The following is a 21,762-nucleotide window of genomic DNA, read 5'->3' on the forward strand; positions in this document are numbered from 1 at the left end:
GGGGGGGGGGGGGTGGGGGGGGGGGGGGGGGGGGGGGGGGGGGGGGGGGGGGGGGGTGGCGCGAGGGCGGAGGTGAGGAGTGCCTGCAGAAAGGGGGAGATGAGAATTTCTCGAACTCTCGCCCTCCCGCCCACTCCCTCACTGTTTTACGTTCACTCTGTCATCTCATTCTACCTTCAGCTTCTCTCAACCATATCCCCCACGGTATTTCTGTCAACGGGCGAAAACCCGTCGAATCGTCGCCGGTCTAGAACGGTTCTGGCATAATGCAAAACTTTACTTGTGAAATGCGAAGGGCGGAGGGGGGGGGGAGGGCTGAGAATGGGTGCTATGTGCGATTTCAAACTGTTGAAGTTTCTTAGAGCATATCGTGTATATAGTGATGGGTCTCATCACTCGGAGGGGGGCAGTAGACCGGTCCCACGAGTCCTGTATCTACTTGTACGTATGTTCTGCGGAGAAATTTTTCACACTTAAAATAGTGGGACCTCGGCGGCTGTTGTGGATATGGAAAATCTTGTTTGAGTCCTCTTCGAGACGATCTCTAGGAGAATGAGCTTTCAGGGGATATAGAAAAGACATCAAATGTATTTACATCAAAACATTTTTTTTATTTGTATTTATAAATTTCTTAATTCGATTAAATTTGTGTTCTGTGACCTGTGACGCATTGGTGTCGGTTCCATGAGTACAAACACAGTGATTTTAATATATCTGTAATCTAATATTAATATCCATTATCCTATTCATTCGTAAATTGTACGATTGAAATTTTGCACCGTTCAACCCATTCTTTAGTTACCACATTTCTCTGATTTTTTTTTGTTATTTCCAGGTTTTTTATTAGAAAAATAAAGTTACTCTGGGGTAGCAATGGCATTCGAAATCAATGGCGAGTGAATATTATGATGACAGACGCAGGATTGGGTGAACCTAACAATGTCAATGGAAATTCGGGTCTCAGTGTATGAAAATCATTTGGGTTAATGAAATGTGTGTTACGTGTCATCTACCGTGAATTTCGCCGATGCGATGATGATAACCACAACTTATGGAGATTATACAAATAGACATTGAATTACTTTCAGCCTCTCTTTGATGATACAAAATCTGTTTGCCATTTACCCGCATTCATCATGAAAATCCATTAATAATCGTGTCAATTTTGGATTATTGGAGCGGTGAGCTGGCGGAAGGGGGACGAAGGAGAATGGAAGAATATGGTGGATAACAATACAAAGTGCATATTTGTGTTTGGATCGATGGAGCTTGCAATTGAAAACACAGTATACGTTACATATCACGGGGATTTACTCTGATGATGTTAAGCCCACACATCTTTTCAATGTTATTGTATTTAGATTTACCATTGTTACCCGTTATCTCTGACGACAGACATTATTTATTGAGCTCCCATCACTTCGTCAATATATCGAATTAATCCAATAACCCATCGGTGCATTGTTACCCACAGTTTCTCTGGAATAACCGCAAGAGGTACTCGATTATTCGACTATTAAAACAGCCCATTCATTCCGAAATTTCACTGGTACTTCGTTGATTGATTGGGGACGAGTGTTAATCTCATTATGATTTTTAACAACACGTGGGCTTCGTCCACACTATGATGCAAGCTGGGTTTTGATCGTGAGGTTCGAGACGTGATCGCGGATTTTTGAGTTGATGTTATGTATCTCGCTGATTGACATTCTTGGGAGATGATCGTTGAGGACCAGTCGGGGCCAAGCGAGGCGCCAGTAGGCGGTAGGACTCGACGCCTGGGGCACAATCATTCCTCGTGTCAGACGTGATCTCCCCAAACGACCGACATTTTCATGCGATCAACCGACGCGAGGTAGGTACCGTGTGGATGCCATGCAACTGCTGTTACTGCGAATCTGTAACGTTAAGTTATTGATTAGTTCGGGGATTATTATTAGGGGAGTGAGGATTGATTTTACTTCAGAGGTTGGGGTGCGGGTGAAGTGGGTGAATATTGTTTTCAATGATTGGTGCCACCCTGGAGGAACATAGAAAATGCGGGATACACTGGGGAAAATTAAGCAACTTGATAGAAGGAAATTTAATATCTTTCACGAAATTGGGATTTTTTTTGCAACAAAAATTATGCCCTCGAGATTATTTAGTTTTGCCAGTGACAGTTTTCGGGAAGAACATTGTAGTTTTCTCTGGAAATTATATGACCTTGATGACCCTTAATCTGACCCTCGTGACTGAATTTTGGAGTTTTTATTTCGAGGGCCCCATTTTCTTTACCATCAGAAGTCGATTCCGATTTTTATAACACAGAAGGAGAGATAAACCTTCGAATCACAATTAAGCGATTCCCCGGTTCGAATCCCCAGCCAACTTCGTGCTCCTCCAATTTGCGGTAACCCATGACAAATTAAAATAGTCACATCCACATAACCAACTATCAATTAAGTTCATAAACGGTAAAATTACCCCCCCCCCCCTCCAAGGGGAGGCCACGATTTAAAGATTTTTCAAACCACCGATTTTCCCTTGAAGATGTCCCTGGAATTCTTCCACGATTAACGGTATACCCCTGGTACTGGGTAAATCGTTCGTGGGGATTAGTCTGGGTACGTGCCTCGTCATCCACGAGGGTGACATTAACTGATTTCGTGGCCTGGGTAATACATGGTCAATTATGGGGCGAGACCCCTCCTGAGATTGTGCACGCGCGAGCGCGCGTTTTCCAGGCGGTAATTGACCAGGTGAATAGTCCCCGCGACCACCGACTAACTGTTACAAAAGACCTCACCACGAGGTTACCCTCCTCCTTCGCTCCTCTACATCTTTTTCACTGGTCTATCTCGACTTCAACTGCACGTGCAGCGTTTTTCCTACACAGGTATTTTCAACCCCTCTGTACTTGTATATTTTCTCTCCACATAGTGCGCGTTTTTCTGTTACAAATGACGATCATTCTCACGTGCATATTCTCCAGCCTCATATTTCTATTTACCCACACGCCGATTTGTACCACTTTTGCCGGTTTTTCGCTCCTCCCACGCGGTAATTTTTCTTTTGTGAATTGAAAAGATAAATTTTGCGAGGTGGTAACTTGACTTTCAAACGTACATCAGCCCACAACTGTGGGGGGAATTCGATCATGTGGGCGTGTGTGAGAGGATCGAGTTGAATGGGAAATAGAATTAACGAACATTTTCTTTAATCATTGTTCTTGCAACCGGAAAAGTACGCCATAACCCTTCTAATTTGATGATTTTTATTTAATTTTTTTATTTTTATTATTATTATTTTTTTTTTAATTTTTTTTTTTTTTTTTTCTTGTCAACGGAGTTGTCCACTCGGTAGGTTAAACATTCTTAATGGCTCGTCGAGCGAACGAGGGAAAAAGGTGGTCGAAAAAGCATGAGGAATAGGTAGCCGATGGTTGTCGCGACAGCCGCTCGTCGCCTCACGCCGTCTCCAGGCATCGGGCGATATTTCCCCCTCGCTCTGTATATACTGAACCTACTTTGCTCATGATACCTCGAGACCAGGGCCCAGCAGGTGCCTACGTAAGAACCCAACGCCCCGTTATATTGCTCCAACGTCGACGAACGAGGGTTGAAGAACGACCGGCGATCTGTTCCACTTGCCGAAGTGGCGTGCGAAATAAGCTTTCCAGGGTATGTCGGTGGGTGCGGGTGGATGCGTGGCAAACGACAACCGCACGAGGTCTCATGAGAGCCGACGTACGTAGAATGGGGTTATTGAGGCTACATGAGGGAGCGAGAGAGAGGGAGAGAGAGGAGAGGGATGTGGATGCAGGAGGGAACACATTGGAATGTGAAACGCGAGGGAATTTCCACCCTGTGTAGGAGGACTAGGTTACCTAGAGGGGGCGGGCGATGGGAAACGATGGGAGTGGAAAAATTGTCGAGACAAGAATTCCACAGATTATTGAAGTCTGCTGTTGGCATGTTTGAAGGGTAGAAGTAATGGGTCTTAAACAAATTGACAATGGATATAGTAGATTTCCGCACCAGGTCGGGAGGTACTTTTCTAGGGAATATGAGGTCACAGGAGGAGCCGACGGCGAGGGCGGCAAATTCCACGAGTTTCAAGCCAAGCGCGACGACTGAATGGCGAATAGTATTTTTTACGGAAATTTCACATGCACTGGTAGAAAATTAGTCTTGAAATTTCAAATGGAAAAGGTTGGAATTTTTGACAACGAGAAGTTACGTGAATTTTCTGGGGAGTTCTTCATTGACGAATCAGTTAATTTCTTGAATATTCAAGGAGTTCTAGATTTTCAGCTCCATACGCCACTGAAAAGCTTTGAAACTGTTTTCACACAAAATTATTTACCGGGAGATTTCACGACGATTTCATTTCTAGGAATTGCGAGACCGTTTACCTCGCCGGAACCTCTGGTAAAGTTTTCAAGATTATTGAAGGAATAATTCAAATTACTTTTAATCCACACTGTTAGAAAAAAAAAGAAATTTCATGGACAGTTGACTACAAATTTGCAGGTCAGTGCCACTAAATGCGATTTAATTTCGCATTTAATTTTCCGAATGCGAAAAAAAATCATGAAATTTCAGGTTTCACCGAAAATTCAGTAAAATTCCAGAATTTTAAGCAGCACAGAGACGAGAATTCCTCAATTTATTTGAATTCCAATTCAAGAGAATATCAACCACAATTTTCTGATTTTCTATTAATTACCCGAAAAAAAATGGAACAGGAATTGACAGTTCTCTTTGATTTCCCCCGCAATTCTGAATTTTCACTGACAAATTCCCTGCAATTTCACTTATAATTAAATATGCGCCGCTCCCGAGCGCCGTTGCCCGATCAGAATTCGACTGTTGCCACCGCAGTAAACTCGATAAAAATTTCCACAAGTGTACCAGAAATGTCAGGCAAAAATGTTCAACAGTGCACATCCACAAAAATCCCCATCCCAACTACCCGAATCATAATTTTCCCCCGTGAGTAGTCTAACTCGAATTGAGTGTATCCAACAACAATCGCCCCCCCCCCCCTGATTGAATGTATTTACCATCGTTTGGATGCCCCGGTTGAGACAATTGATTCCTTTGTCTCCCCGTGATTCTGGAGCGGCTTTCGTATGTCCGCCAGTGGAGAGAGGTGTTGAGCATTGAGGGTCCAATGTCAGAAAGCACAAGGGTGCGCAAGTGAGCGAGATTGCAATGACGGTAGAGAAGGGAAGATGGATCTCAACCCACCAAACACGCCGGTCTACAGCAAACAGTGGCACCTAATGGAGCACTCATTGATGACCCCCCTGGCGATGGGGCTCCCGGTGGTCGTGTGGTAGTCCTGGCACGAGAGAACGACAATGCGCGCGATGATTAGACCATCGTCGACCAACTACGATGCGGGTGGGCAAGATACAGGGCACATCACGGCAGATGGAGGAGGATCTAAATGAGCGAGAGAGAGAGAGAGAGAGAGGAGGGGAAATTCGAAGGGATGAGAGGACCGCGGGAATGCACACCATGACGTTGAGACGTTTTCAATACTTCGCTGTTGATGAAACCGCTTGGCCTCTCCTCCACGGCGCTCTCTCTCTCTCTTTCTCCCTCTCTGTTTCCCACCCCCCAGACCCTATTATACTCCCTCGAGGACGAGTGGCACAGACCAACGACGTTACAGTTACTACTGAGGAGAGGGCTTTGGAACAACGGGCACGTTCCAACAAAGCGAGACAGCTTGCTCGATGGAGAGGAAAATTAAGTCCACCCGCTTCGACCAATATCCACCACTGAGTCCCCCCCCCCTCTCAAGCTACCCTACTTTTTTGAAATTAAAGTTTTACAAGTTAATTCAAACAAGTGTCACAGGTTAAATCCCCAGTAATTGGAGGATTTCAATTCTATGATGAATGGTTTCGGAAAATTCAGCTCGTGTATTGAGACTGCTTTATCGTGACAGGTTGAATCGAATATTGGAAAATTTTGTAGGGGTATGAAGTAGGTTCGAGCTATCAATTCGAAAGAGTATCTTTTAGCGATGGATTTCAATGGGGCTTGAGCAATGTGCAAGCTCGAAAGGGTCATTTCCATCGAGGTTATGTTTTTTTTTTATGGGAGTGGATGGGGTGCTTGAAATTTTACCTCTGGAAATCAATTCGCATCATTTTTGCTATGCGAGCTCTCACTCATTTCACGGGAAACCCTCTATTAGTTTTTTGCCGGTAATTCGAGGAGTGGAGTTGAGAAATATTGTTATTTTCGAGGTTCGGTGTTGTGATCCGATTACGGAACAACGGAGATCGCAAATAATTATATTCAGTAATGCGCTTTAAAAAAATTGATTTCACCTTTTGTGTCAGCGATCTATTTCGCCAGGGGTATCCTTGAGCTTAGGAACAAGGATAAATCATTGCATAGGATCCTAGATTATACAATTCAGTAGTGAAGCGGTAAACCGGGTCAAGTCGATTTTGACTATTGGCCAGTTTTTGACGAATATCTCGGAATCTAAGAGAGATCGCAGAATTTTCCCATGACCTTTTTTGTAGAGCCAATTGAGGGTTACAAAAAAGGTCATGTGAAAATTCTGCCATCTCTCTTAGATTCCGAGATATTCATCAAAAACTGACCCAAAGTCAAAATCGACTTAACCCGGTTTACCGCTTCGCTACTGAATTTTTTTTTTATTTCCTTTGGAAATGAATGTTAACAATATATATATTTATTGCATACATGAATATATATATTAACATATGTATTTGCATTTATTTAATATATAATATATAATATTATATGTTATATAATTATTATTATATTATTATATAATATATAAATGTTATTATATTATATATATTATATTATTTATTTATATACATACAAATAAATATTTTTTCTATATAAATTATTACCCGGCCGGTACAGTAATTTTTATTTTATGATTATCATTTTAATATTTCTATTATTTTGTCATTATTCATTTATGGATTCAATAAAACACTAACTTGAGCATGTGCGACCCTTTTCTCGTGGTTATCAAATTACGGGCGACGAAAATAAACTGTAAAATGCGGGAGTACTCTTGGGCCAATTGGAATATAAACATCAGCTAATTAAAAATTTGATAAACTGTAGTCTTTGATTATAGACGGAAACGTCGACTTAATTTGCGCGGGAAAAAGTTTGTTATTTGTAAGGCACAACACTTTATACCGGCGCAGGGGGAGAAGTAGTTTTCTAAAAAATTGTTTGAAGGGGAGAAGAGAAAGTTTTCTGGAGTGGGAGGAGGGGGGGGGGGAGGAAGAAACGGGAAACTTTTTCGGCCCGGCGTTGCCTGCATTAGCTTATGTGCGGTTCTACTCAAGATGTATTCCCCCTCATCCCTAGGGTCAGGATTGACCCGGGCTTTCAAACTAACGCCCTGAAACTTCAGCAGTCACTGAGACAACCCATTCACTTGGCATTGCTTCGAGTATTTCACGAAGTGTGCACACCTTTTTGACGAAATGAAACTTGAGCGGGTGTTTGGAGATGTCAAAACAACAATGAAAGTTATGAGTCTCGGGTTTATTGCGGGGGAATCGTTGGATTGGTTGATTGGTATTTCACTCCGGCGCACTCTCTGCATGTTTGGCACAAAAGTCCTTTTTTGGTAATTTTCAAAAAAATATTTTCTTGGCGCAAGGGAGACTAGTCCGAGAACTGTCGTTTTTCTCTCAGTGTGGAGTAAAAATCACTGTATCGGTAGGGTAAAATTTACCAACCGTTCTAGAATTTTCGTTGTTATCTAGATAAATCGTGAACCCCAACAGTTCCAGCCCTGAACCCCATTAATTAATTTCCTGTTGAAAAACACCAGAATGCGCCAATCGAGTGAAAAAAAATATCGCCACCAGTTTGTCCCTTCCATCTTCAATTTTTTTGTCCACCTCATCGCTATGAGCCATTACCCACGCTGGAATGATTCGACCGCACAATGTCCATCGCATATTAGATCTCGTTACGGACTCTATACATAAAGCCAATACGTGACTGGCAAGCACGACGATTCTCTAACATGGGATTAACCATCCCCCTTCGCATTATTGTTGATGGTGAATGGTCGCCAGATAGATTTTCCTTTTGCCACAGCAAACTAACGCATCCACTCCCCCTCTCCCTCAGCCCCTTTATTTACCAAAGCCAGTTTCAATGATTTCGTATACATATGAACAACCGAGCACTCGTGTACATGACATAATCCACGGTGAAGATACTCCGCCCAGAGTAATTGGACTAGTTACCGGCGACGAATTATTTACGGCTACTGGTTTTAATGTATCGATGGGCCATATATTATACCAACTAATGAAGAGCTAAAATAGGTATATAAGTTACATCTACAACCAGTTTCGATATCACTGGTAATTCAACGTTGTTTCGTTCAATGCAGCGAGTAGATATTTTTCATTCCATTTTGATGATATCGATATTGCTTGGGTGATAATTAATATTATTCTAGATAAGATTGCAATACGCAGAGAGAAAAGTTGGATAATAGAACATCGTCAATTTCTACTGTAGAGGGGTAATCGTTGAGCAAATGTAATTCAATGAAAAAATACCTTTATATTTTGTTTTTTTATCATGTTTAGTTTCCACTGAAATTTCAGGACATCTCGTCATTGAAAAATCAAATATTCCATTGATTTTCTGTTCGAATGCGCGGAAAATAAATGAAATACTTAATTTTTCAGTTCAATTATTCGGTGAAAATTCAGAAAAATCCGGAAAATTCAGGGAAAATTGAAAATTCATGGCATTTTGTTTTTGAATATTCATGTTCCACTGAAAATTCAATCAAGTTGTGACATTTCATAACCATTTTTCCCCTAAATTCGATTCAATGTCACTCTCACCAGATTTACTATAACATCTTCCCCGAAATTTCAAAAAATTTCCAACAGTACCCAATTTTAAATTGCTATCTCAATTTTTTCAGGAGTTGACGGTTCGGGAATTACGATTCACTATTCACCAACATTTGCCTTCATCAGGGCATTTATTTACTCCAAATAAATCATTCAAAGAGAAAATCTACAAAAAAATATCCAATTTTGTAACCCTTTGCCAAACAAAAAATTGAGGTACACCTTATTCCCGACCCATTTGTTCTCCAAGAGTTGTAACAGAAAAAAATCGACCGCAGAAAAATAGAAAGATGAAAATTTGACAGTAAACAGCCACCTGTCAGAGCCCCTCATAACCTACAAATTGAAAAAACGTAAACACCAAGGCTAAACGAATTTTCAACTTCCCAACCCAAACGAGGGAAGTTATTGTCTTCTTCTTATTCTTCCTTGGCAAGACCGTCAGTAAAATCCTTGCTCCTGTGCGCTACGTACCACTGCGGCGTGTCTTCCACGCCTTTGTTTGGGGAGCTCAACGGCAATTATTAAAAATTGCTATTAATCATCGCACTGAGAAAAAAAAATTACGTTTGCTAAGGAATGATATTCTCGGGAGAAGAATTAATTTGAATTTGGTGCATTTCGTCGACTTTGCTTCTAAATAATAAACGTGGGGTGATGGATTGAAATGTTTATCAAGAATAAAGGGAATAACATCCGAATCTCTCAGTTGAAAAAAAAAAACAATTTTTTTTAATACTTGCGATTTTAGATAAACATCCTTAATATTTATAATCACAGGATATTCTCCCATTTCCCATGTTGCTATCGGTCATTTCTCCTGTACACAGACATCGCCCCTTCTGACTGGTACCATATACCAACTGCAATATTGCGATGCAAGTGAATAAAATACGTATTTACATTGGATCCATAAAACCAGTTACAATATCACTCGTAAGTCAACGCAGTTTCGTTATATCAATTCAATTAATTCTTTTCGTTTAATTTCATCGACACCGATATTACTCGTTTGATAATTAATATCATCCCTGTTGAGATTGCATGAGATTCCCACTGAATTATAATATAACGTATAAATATTCCTACTTGCATTTCTGGTAGCTGTCAAAGCACGGGGTTATGTACATTTTAGCTCATATCTGATGAGCCATTATCCGAATGAAATCCTAAAACCTGATCGGGGACCAGGTCTAGGAAAGAAACGTCTTTTTTGTTGCGCGCAGATCCAAATGTCTAGCTTAGGTCGAATAATCTGATCTGTCAACGATCAAAAAGCGTTCATTTATGATCCGACTCTATTTGCAGTTGAACCGGTCAAGGATACGGGATAGATCCTGATCGCAATCGGTCAAGTTACTCTTGAAGTGGAGTGGGTATTCCGCCTCGAACGGAATACATTGAAAAAAAAAAAAACTTTTGCACAGAAATTTTCGGAATAAGAAATGTGCAATTTAATTACTTTTGCCAAGAATCTTCAATAAAAGATATAAAAATATATTTAAAAAATATATAACATGGGCCAATTCCCTATATTTTCCATATTTATAAAGAAATAAATTCCATATATTTTTCAAATTCATAAAGAATATATAAAACATATATGAATTTCCCAATTTATATATATTTTTTATATAAATTGAGCCAATTTAAGATATTTATTTATATATTTTTCAAAATATAAATATTGCCGTGTGGATTTTTAATTGATTAAAAATTCAAGAGCATGTTTATCTGAATTTTCCTGATTTCTGTTAACTTTCATGAAGTAATGAACTGAAATTTACAGCTTCAATTACTTTTTTTTCTAAATGGAGGAATTTTTAATCACGAAATTCCGAAAAATTCCGGTAGAAATATAATTTGATGAGAATTTCCAAGAAGTATACGGGAAATTTCAAGAACCGTAATTTCATCATTGGCGTAACCCACTCCTCTGAAGTGAATCAGTTTTGCATCAGGAATATCTCAACGAGGAGGCTTCCCTTGTAATCCATCTTAGTCAAATTTTCCCTTGTGTAACTCAGCACTAGAAATCATAATAATTATACTCCGCGTCTATCCCTCAAGATCATCGCGTAATACCCCCTCGCATGCAAATGACACCACATAATCTCTCCAGAAGAGATGTTACATACAACTGAGAGAGAACTCCCCTCTCAGGTAAGCTCATTTAATCTCACAATTTCAGCGCCGGAATGAATTCTAACGAAAACAACCGTTCAATTACTTGACGAAATTCCGAGGAATTTCATAATTGAAAATTCAAAGTTTGATGGAATAATTCATGCGGGGAAAAAAGTATTTAGTTTTCAGGGATTTGCGGCATTCTAAAATTTAAGGAGAAAGAAATTCTAAAATTGAACGATTCAATTATCAATTTCCAGTGAAAAAATACTAAACCTTAGAAATTTTACACCTAAATTTCAGCGATTGAATTCCTAAAGTTTTGGGAGATTCTTGTTAGTGTACACAAAAAATTTCAACGTAATGATAAACGTAATTTACGTTTAACGTCAATATGATGTTTAGTGGCTTTTTTCCGTCATGAAAATCGTAATTTTCGTTTACGTAATTACGTTTATTAAATCGTAAATTACATTTAGGTTTACCTGTGTCTAAAATCCATAAAAATTACCAGAAAAAAAAACATAAAAATTACGTTTCGAAACGTAATCCGCGACTGAAGTAAAATTCAATAAAAAGTGTGAGTCGGAACTGAAACTGTACGAATCGCCACGTAAATTCTACGATTTGTTCCGTAAAAATTAACCACCCGTCTGATGACTCACCGCTTTGGGGGCAACAAGTCGTTCCGTAATTTTTACTGAACATTTCTCTCCGTGCACCAGGTAAACGGGAAAATTTCCGTGTCGTCCGTCCCGTCCCGTGAGCGAATCGCAAGCGACCCTCTGCAAAAAGTATTTTTCCCTGCATTTCAATTTCTAGTAAAATTCACGACGATATTCTAGATAATTGTATTTCAACTTTTCTCTCGTGCAGGTACCCCCCTTTGACCTAACAATTCCAACGCAGACGACCATCCAATTACTTAACAAAATCCACAATTTTTTATCCCCCCAAAGACAACCTATTTTCCTTATTAAAACAGCCAACTTCCTACTGCAGATTTTCGAGAAATGTGTACGCGTGGCCGTTTCTCAGGATTTGCGTTTATTCTCGTGGCAATGTGAACTTACCGCGTGTAATTAGACGATGTATACCGCACTCACTGTAGGGGTATTCCCATCCAGCCCTCCCTCAGCAGATACTGACTATGGTATAAACGAGGCTGTGGTATACGCGCCAGAATGTGAGAATGTGCGGTATCTCCGCGCGCCCAAGCCCGGTCTTTCTATGTACTGACTTGAAAACCCCAGTGTGCGTACCCCCCCTCTGGGGATATATGAAAACACCGGAGATTTTACTATCCTACCGCAAACTCTCAACTAATGAGATTCCTTTTTCATTTATTTCCCTTCTCGTTACTGCATGTCTCATTCTCAATTAAATTGAGGCCTTACCACTCTCCCCTCTCATTCATTCATCCCCCATTATTCTTTCCATTATCCCTCCACCAGCCATTCATACCGAAAAAAGGAGCTCCTCGTATTCCCCGGAAAACATTTTCCACGATATAAAAAGCCCATCAAAACCGCTGTGGTCATCGAAAAAAAAAAACCCTCAAAACTTTATCCAAATCTATTGAATCGGCCCTCCCCATCTCGACTATCTGTCACACAACAAAAAAATCCTCCACTCCCGTGAGGATTTCATGATCAAAAAAAATCTAAAAAACTCTCAACCCCAACAAAAAAGCTAAACCCATATATACATTTTTTTATTCTCTTCAATCCCAACTATATCACCAAGTTGACAAATTCAAACGGGGTCAGAAGGAGTTTCAATCGAAGTTTATCGTTATCCTCCTCCCCCCCCCCCCGCGCCCCTCCGAGTTGCCATTTCAAAAGTTCACAAGGTGGTATATATTCTCAAACGTCGACATTCGCGAATGTCCCTTTGGATACTTCCTCCCTAAGCGTCTTCCTGCCTCTCCGCCCCGCGCATCACCTTTTTTCTCTTGCCGAACGAGTCTAAAGGCGCAGATAAAAGAAGATAGCGAAGGGGGCGAGGAGGACTACGACTTGGGACGAAGATAAATGACATAATATCGCAGTGGACCTCTGCGATCATTGCGCCACCCGATGGAAACCCGAGTCAAGCCGTGAGAAAACTGCCACCAATGCCGATTGGTTCACAATCCTCTTTTCGTTTCTCTCCAATTCCCTTCCCCATTGCCTCTCCCTTCTGCCCCCCGGGCCGGGCACTTCGGTAAAAACTCTACATCCCTTTTCTGTGTTACTTCCTTGGGAGACAACAATGAAATTCGTCGAATCCTTGATCAGCGTCGGGTGGGACTCCGCTACACTCGTTGCGAACGAGCACAGGGATGGAAAAAAAGTATAGGAAACAGCAGGAAGATTGGCGTTTTTTCCCTCCTTTTTCGTATCGCTATAGTGGGCGCCATTTTCTGTCGCAACCCATCCACTCGGTGTACTCCAAAGCCCCGTTTGGAATAATCTAATTTCATCTGGGTGTACGCTTGCTTCGCCTCTCCCTCTCTCTCTCTCGCTCCTCCACAGCTAGATAAATTTTTATTGGTGCTGAATCGCTACGGAAGCGCCAAGCCGACTCACCCACTTCACCTCAATCCAGCGACACTGGGAATCCCCGGCTTCTACCGCCCTGTGAATCGACCAGTGAGCCTCGTTAATACGCCTTTAAAATAGCATCCCGGTTATTCAATATTCCCCAAACATTTTCACTCAATTCGCAGTCACACGCCCGGCATTATTCCCTGGACGGAATTATTTTCACCTTATCCCTCCATTTTCTTGTATTATAATTTCATAAAGGGAGGGGGGGGGGAGATTGGTTGGGAGATTAGGTGGGGAGTGGATTCTGTTTCAGTTGAGTCTGGGGGGAGTTGATAGGAGATGGCGCTGAACGTTTGGATGAGTGAAATGAGGTACTTCTCACCAGTACACAGGTACTTGACGCATGATACTTGCATCAAGTTGTTTCGTAACTTTGAGGAAGTACAAAAATGTGCCTTTTCCCCAGAACCCCCTTAGTACTGGGTACAAGTACTTTTGCTACTGATCAAAAGTAATTTTTTTTGGGTGATAGCTAAAGTACTTCTATATCCTCAAGATGAGCTCTAAAAATCTCAACTTGAAACTCTCAAAAGTCTAAATTTGAAATCGTAAATCTCAAAAAAAGCTGTTTTCCTTGGGCGTGGGACGTTTTTTCCCACCGCCTCCACTTTGATACCGTCTCAGTTATTCAATATTCCCCAAACATTCCCACTCTATTCGCAATATCACTCCGTGCATTATTCTCCCGTCGGAATTATTCTCGCTTTCTCCCTCAACTTCTTATATTATAACTTCACGAAGCGAGAGAACGGATTACCCCAGAGATTAGATGAGGAGTGAATCCTGTTCCAGCTGTTGAATTTATGGAGAACTGATACAAGATAATGCTGACCGTTTGAATAAATAAGCGTTAATTTAAGACGATTAGGTGGAGAGAGATTTGAGGCGGAGACGATTCGTTCTCCGTCTCACTTACCCTTTTATAAATTGAATGGCCTCTCCGTGATACGAGTAATGAGTGGTACAGCACACAGTACCGAGCGTGAATTAACTCAGCCGACTATGGTATATGTTTTCTCGGTCATCTTGCGTACGTTAGAACGAATTGTTTATACGTCAGTGGACGCGTTGCGGAGCGAAGAAGTTTCAGTATCACAGCGAGGGAGGCGGTTACTCCGGGCGCTTATTAAGTTAGTCCCGCCGGATTCTTATATAAGGCAGGACGATTTTTTGCCAACTGCCCCAGCCTCTACAACGTACGAATTACGAGCCAACGACGTCCCTCTGCGACGCTCCGGGTAAAAGTAATAACAGTGAAACGGTCTATGTACGTGACTGGTGCTTAAGGATATTTTTTTTTTTTTTTAGATGCCCGCTTGGGCACTGGGAGGCGAGAGTCATGGGCTTGACGGTGCGCGAGCTGCGTGAGGGGGGTAGGAAAACGCACCTGATAAACGTGAATCTGATCTGCGGCCGGTGGGTCTTATGTACACCGTGGAAACGCAGGGCGATGCCGTTCGTGATAAGGGACAGACCGCACGCTGGGATCTTGAGCGTTCGGCTTATTGTTCATGCAGGATGATGCGCGATAATTAGATGATTGGTTTGCGGTTACGTATTCCGGGGAAAGTATGGGGTTGAGGGGAGCGCATTGGGTGGTATGGGGAGAATGGGGAGTGGACGGAGAGAAGTCAGGGAAATATTCTAGCGCGGCACTGAAAACGAGGCGCGAACGGCCAAATTCCAGTTTGGTATTCGAAATGAGAATGAAAATTCTGGATGGGCACGGGACATGTTGGTGTGTGTTCGGTAATTTTTGCAAGGAAGCACGAGAGAAAGTGTAGAGCTGGCGCTAGAAAATTTCCGGGTGTGGAATTTTGTGGAGAATTGCGGAGAGAATTGAGAAATAAATTTTATTAGTTCTTGAAAACATTAGAAATTTTATTGTGCAATTGGAAAATTTTTCTAGTACCAGCACAGGAATTTTCCACAATCTTTCTATCCTCGTACGTGTCCGCCCGACATCGGCAATGTTCGGCTCGCCGAACTGAACCGAACAGCCGCACTCGGGGGTCTCGAGTTGAGACTTAGAGGACGTCTTCATGTCTACGTCGAGCAACGTTAGCACACATGCTGCAGAATTTTGTGGAGAATTCCGAAGCGAATTGTGTGAACAGCTTTATTAAATTTTTGATAATTTTTTAATTAAATAACGGATTGAATCCCCCGAATATCCGACCGAAGTTGCAAGTCAAATGTCCATTCACTAAATAAAAATCAAGTTACTAAACCCACGGCTGCATCACCATTCATTTCAATTCAAGACATCAACCCCTTGTCTTACATCTGACGTCTAGAAATTAAAATACCTTGCGGCCACTATTCGTCACGTTGTACTCTTGCTCCATCCCCCTGTGTATTACTTTTTGCCCCCTGTGATATCCTTTGTACCACACCACCCGCATGTGTCCGAAATGATAAGATAAAGAAAGAGAGACGTAAAATGCCGTGGGGTAGTAGGAATGTGTGGCACCGGCTGGTGTGCATTTTCCCTCAGAAGGAATGAAAGAGGAACAAAAAAATTTGAAATGGTTAACCCTGGGTGGACCACCAAGGATCTCTGTAGTGACACACAAACACGGATAGCTACTATTTCTCGAGTGGAGATGCTGGTCTCAATGGTGACGTTAGTGTGACCCGGGCAATACTCCTAGTCGTATAAAAGCCCCAGCTTCCACCAGACGTCTTCCATTTGTGTCAATATGCTCGAACAAATGTGCAGAGAGGAAAATTGAACAGAAAAAATTTTCTGGGGGACAGAGGATGGGGGATGAGCACTAATTGAACACTGATAGGAGGTTTCATTTATTACATTCAACAAAGTTGAGTTGATTTAGGATTTTAAACCATCAAGTATGACGTCCGCATGAAGAGAGAAGTTGGGTAAAAACTGGGGGTGAAGTGGAGGAGAGCGTCCACAGTCCAAACCTCTGATTTTTGTCGAACATCCAATAAAAATATTACTTATTTTAAAATTTCAAAGGTCTGGAAGTAAGATTTTCAAAAGTCTTAATCAGAAGCCTGAAATTCTCAATTTAATTAATTTAAGACTGTCCTGAGTTGAGACTGTCATAGATTCAAGTTGATACTTTCAAATGCCTCAAGTCAAGACTGACGAAACTCAAATTGAAACTTTGGAAAGCTCAAATTAAGACTTTCGAAAGTCTCAAATTGAATTTTCCGAAAGTCTCAATTCACGATCTTTGAAACCTCAAAATAAGATTTTCTTTCCGGATAACACCCATGTACATTTAAGAGAACAACCTCCCCACGTCTCCATCAAATTTCGCCCACTGACAATAAATAAACTCTCCCATCACTTAGGGCTTTGTACCTCGAGGTGATTTTAATTAATCAGAATTCTAATTCCACCTGTTCAGTGGGTCTCTAAAGTCATTGACAGCAACGAGCTTTAGCACTTGGATGACCAGGGTAATGTCGTGCTGGTGATAACAGTGGGCTGCAAGTGGGTGGGATTAGACAAGGGACGAGAGAGAGAGAGGTGCAGAGGTCGTGTTAGACGCCAACTCCCGGGCTTTTGCACCATCACGGTAACACGAGGCATCCGCGCTTAGATCGCTAGTTCCTGGGGTTGAAAGCTAGTTTGGCTATCCCATCCTGCACCCTAATACTGCGAAACATCTTCCCATTTTTTTCCACCCCCTCCCCCTCCCACGTACAACAGGGTTTGCATTATTAGAATTTCCGGGTGACGACGTGGTTGGGGAATTCAATGTAGAGCGCAAAAGAAAAATGTGGTAAGATCAATATAAGGAGTTATGTGCGGCATGGAACATTTTATCGCATCAGAACACTAGCTTAGGTGGTGGAGGGGGATGGAAATCACGGCCTCTTGAACATTCAAAGTGTCCCATTTCCGCTGACCCGCTGCCCATAACCCACTTGGTTCCCTTTTCCCTTCCATTTTTTTTATTATATCTGCATTGGTTCGGCGCCCCCTTTTTTTATTACTTAATATAATATGAGAAAAGCTGCTTCTGCGGGGTATTCCGCAGTGTCCATTTTACGGAGGACCTCTCAGTCAGCCGTGGGTAATATATGAGGTAATAAAGCACTGAAAGCATGCCTACTATGATCGCTCCGTATGGATATCACAGCGTATACATGGTCATGAAAAAATTTCATTCGTCTTTAATCTAGATATTTTATTATTCTTTCTTTTACGATTCTGGGGGAGGTTTTTTATGATTATCGATTGATCATTATTTTGGATGGGAGGAGGGGACATGTGGGTCAATAATGTGCACCTGTTGAGGATAGATGGGTGGGGCATGCCGGCTGGGTTTGAGGGGTTTTTCTTTTCTCTTTGAGAGGGCGGATTTTAATGGGGTACTCACGTGTGATCCTTGAGGACAGTTTCAATTTTATTCGTCGTCACGTTCCAGATGAAGACGGAGCCATCGACTGAACCCACGGCTATATACTGGCCGTCGGGGCTGAAGGTCGCTCTCGCCCAGTCGCAACCCACTTTGAATCCATCAGCACTGCAAGGCGAATGTAAATAACAGAATGATGAGTTTGCTCTTCTTTGATGGATGGTGCAGTTTGACAGGGAGAAGGGAGTAATAATTATTGAGTTATGGAGGGGGCTGTAATTCATCGGAATCGTTCGGGTTTTGCGTGGGGGACAGCTATTCGGAGCATGGGAGTAAGCTTTTTTTAAGTGGGGGTTAATGAAGTTTGAGATTTATTGAACAGTTTCTATCAATTCGCGGTTTATTTGGGGATAATAATGGGGTTGGGAGTCGGGGGATAGTCGCGGGAGGCTTGAGTTGGCGATTTTTATGTCTTCAAAGCCTTAAATCAAGAATTATGAGAATCTTAACTTCAAACTTCCGAAAGCATTGAATCAAGACTTCTGAAAACGTCTTGATTCCAAACCTTCAACTTTAACTTCAACTCGGGACTTTGCAAAGTCTCAGATAAAAAATAATGTTAATCTTGACTTCCGACTTCTGAGAAGTTTCACTGAAAACTTAAAAGTCTTGAATCGGGACTCTCGAATGTTTTAACTTAAACCAAATGGTAGGTTGGCTCTCCTTTGACGATTGATGTATTTAATGCGGAAAAGGAAATAATAATTATTAAGTTATGGAAAAGGCAATAATTTACCGGAATCGATCATGTTTTGCGTACACAGCCATTTATTCGGAACACGTGACTAAGTTTTTGAAAATAATTTTCAATAAATTCTCAGATTTATTGAACATTTTCTATCAATTAGCGTTTTATTAATGGATAAAGACACAATGTACGTTCTCCGTATGAAATGGGCTAATTAAAATCCACAATTTGAATAATTTAAATGAGTTGCTTATCGAGTTTCAATGAACGGGTAATTAAGGATGAATGAATTCACGGTGAATGTCTCGATTTATCCGATGGTTGGAGTTGAAAAATCATACATTCAGTACACAGGGAGAAAGGACATAATTGAATCTGACTTGTAACAGCGTTTCGGCCTTAATATTTCAACAATCGAGGAAACTTGATTATAGTATATCATTATATTGTCATATTACAAGAAAGATTAGTCCTTCGGGGAAAGTGGAGTGAACAGAGCAATTTTCACTCGATGCCCCATGCAATTTGCAATGAAAAGTGGAATCGCATGTTTATTTGTAAGGGTCTATCAGCCGATCGCGTTACCCCACCACAAATTATTCATTCAATTCCTACAAATTGAGTTCACCGAAATCCTCTTTGTAGGTTTAGTTTCAATGATAATGCCAGCCTAACTAACCTGAATGATCCGACAATCTGCTTCATACGGAGATCAAGCAGCTTCACGGTGTCATCTCTCACGCAACTGAGCAGGTAATTGGCATCTGAAAATAAAAATAGATGCAGGTATTATTATTGATGATAATAAAGCAGCGTTGTGAGATGAGATAGCGTGATGACCTCCGGCTGATATCAACTTGGCGGTTGGACTTCGTGATAGCCATGACAACGAGTACAATGGCTACATTGCAATTATAATTTAGTTATCGTCATTCGTTTCTCGGCAGAGCTCGATAAATTGATGGATCGTTATCTTGAAAACGGGGAATGGTCAACTTTTATGGTCAATATTTAGGATAATATTTTGTACGATGAGAGGACTTGATATTTTTTAGTACGAGACATACCAGAGATAGAAACGTCTCGGAAGCACTTGGGAAGAGGCTTCCCAAGACCTATCCAGTTCTGAATGGAAAGACCTAAGTAGAACTTGTCAGGTCCAATTATTCGACTCGGGTGTCTTCTGAGTGTAGACCCGTCCAAGCGTGCTCCCGCGGAGCACGCGGTAAAAATAGACCTCCACCAAAAGTCCTGTGATTGCAGAACTCTCTCCACGTTGTATCTGATATTTCCGATTCCCTATCATAGACAAAACATTGGGAATATACATTGAAGATGCTGGGGCGGATGATATCTCACATTCGGCATCGGCCTCTTCAATCAAGCCACTCGGAGCGCAGCCCTAAATAGACTGGGGGAATACGACAGGCATTCGTATGATATCCACGCCGTAATTACACTTTGAAAATAACGAAAAACAAACTGATGGGGAAAAAGTAAAAATCCGTTTCGGGGATTTCTCTACACACATTGCCAGACGATGAAACATAAATTGCTTTTTTCCGCTGTTATATCTCCCGAAGAAATCCCTTCGATTCTAATACTCCTCGAGAGACGGTTGGACAGAATCGTAATTTATTTTTCGAGATAGCTAGAAATAATTCATGGAACTTTCTCCATCCCCCAAATCGCCGAAAAAAGCTGCTCTCTGACGAACTAAATGGAATGTCAATTTCCACTCTGGCAGTAATAGCTGACAATGTGAATTTAATTAATACTCATTGCACATCCCAGCGCAGTGCTCATCTACTTTGCGCCTGGCATAAGTCCAAAAGTCATCTGTTTCATGTTCAACAACCATCACCTACATTCAACCTGACGATAAAGGTTAAACGTCAATATGTCATATTTCCTTTGTGCCATTCTCCGGGATATATTGTTCCAGCCCGACTGAAAGCTCTACCCACACTTGAAAAAAAAAATCTAATTTTCGCCATTCAAAATTTTTCAATACTCTCTGTGATGAATTTTTTTTCCCCCACAGTAGTGCTAGATATGACATTTCTTGCGTCTACAGAGAATGCAACTTTTTTTTAACTACTAAATCTATTTTTGCGACAAAAATTTTTCATTCCAGCGCACTCTCTGCATGTTTGGCACAAAAAAATCCTTTTTTGATAGTTTTCAAAAAACTATTTTCTTGTCGTTTATCTTGTCGTTTTTCTCTCAGTGTAGGAACATTGATGATTATTCGTGTAATCGAAAATCCCATTTTAAGAAACTTGAATTATTCACTTAGTGGTAAATTCAGTTTCATATTAACAAATTTTAAATACATCATTATTCGAAAAAAATCAGATTATTAATATTATATTATTCAAAAAATTGGATCAACATATTTTAAACCTTCATCAATCTACGGGTCAAATTGTCGTAATATCACAGAAATTTAATATTGATGGCGATCCCACCCCTCCCGTCAACGTCTGTTTGTCATGTAAACTGCCGCTCACCAATGAGAATTCATCAAGTGCCCATTGAACTGAAAAAGCATCAACAATTCCAATTAAATTAAGAATCTCCACTCACCCCTCGATAAATCCAGCGATGTTACCTTTCCCTGTAACACAATATCGTTAGAGCTCGACTCGGCCCTAGTGTCCCAGAACCTTATTCTTTTATCAAAGTGCCCACTTATTATGGTAGATCCTGCACCGTCCGAGGTGACGAGGTCATTGCAACTCGATCCAGCGAACTTTGTTTCAATACCTGCAATAAAAACGAGATGATTAGACTCGAGAAAAAAAAAATACTTGGAAACATTCTCGAACAAAGGGCATCTCGTCTTTGACGTTTGTATACACTTTGTGAAAAAGAAGTCCTCGGTGGGGAGGGGGAGGGAAAACGAGGGGGTGGTCGTACGCGGTCACAAGGCAACCGAGTGTAAACCGCTCTCAGGTTTCCAAGAAGCCTTCGAAAACCGCATCGCCCGCGGAAATGTAGCTAACGTTAGGGCAAAGACTATAAACTCGATAAATAACGGGGTTTCCGCTTACGCCCACCTTCACA

At 41.3% G+C, this 21,762-nt stretch overlaps 1 protein-coding gene across 4 annotated transcripts in view; it reads right to left on the reverse strand.

The window, feature by feature from the left end:
* Positions 1-586: 586 nt before the first annotated feature.
* The window catches only part of LOC107039583 (autophagy-related protein 16-1), a 234,113-nt gene continuing 212,937 nt past the window's right edge, over positions 587-21,762 (reverse strand). For all 4 annotated transcript variants that reach the window (XM_015259289.1, XM_015259290.1, XM_015259287.1 and 1 more), the window contains 4 exons: positions 21,283-21,462; positions 19,373-19,457; positions 17,967-18,113; positions 587-1,898 (listed from right to left, as the gene is read on the reverse strand). In XM_015259289.1, the coding sequence (XP_015114775.1) occupies positions 1,802-1,898; positions 17,967-18,113; positions 19,373-19,457; positions 21,283-21,462 (509 nt within the window). In that variant the 3' untranslated portion in view covers positions 587-1,801. The remainder of the gene's footprint in view (positions 1,899-17,966; positions 18,114-19,372; positions 19,458-21,282; positions 21,463-21,762) is intronic.

Source organism: Diachasma alloeum, unplaced genomic scaffold (genome assembly GCF_001412515.2).
Source record: "Diachasma alloeum isolate Michigan unplaced genomic scaffold, Dall2.0 Dall_scaffold_00301, whole genome shotgun sequence".
NCBI lineage: Eukaryota > Metazoa > Arthropoda > Insecta > Hymenoptera > Braconidae > Diachasma > Diachasma alloeum.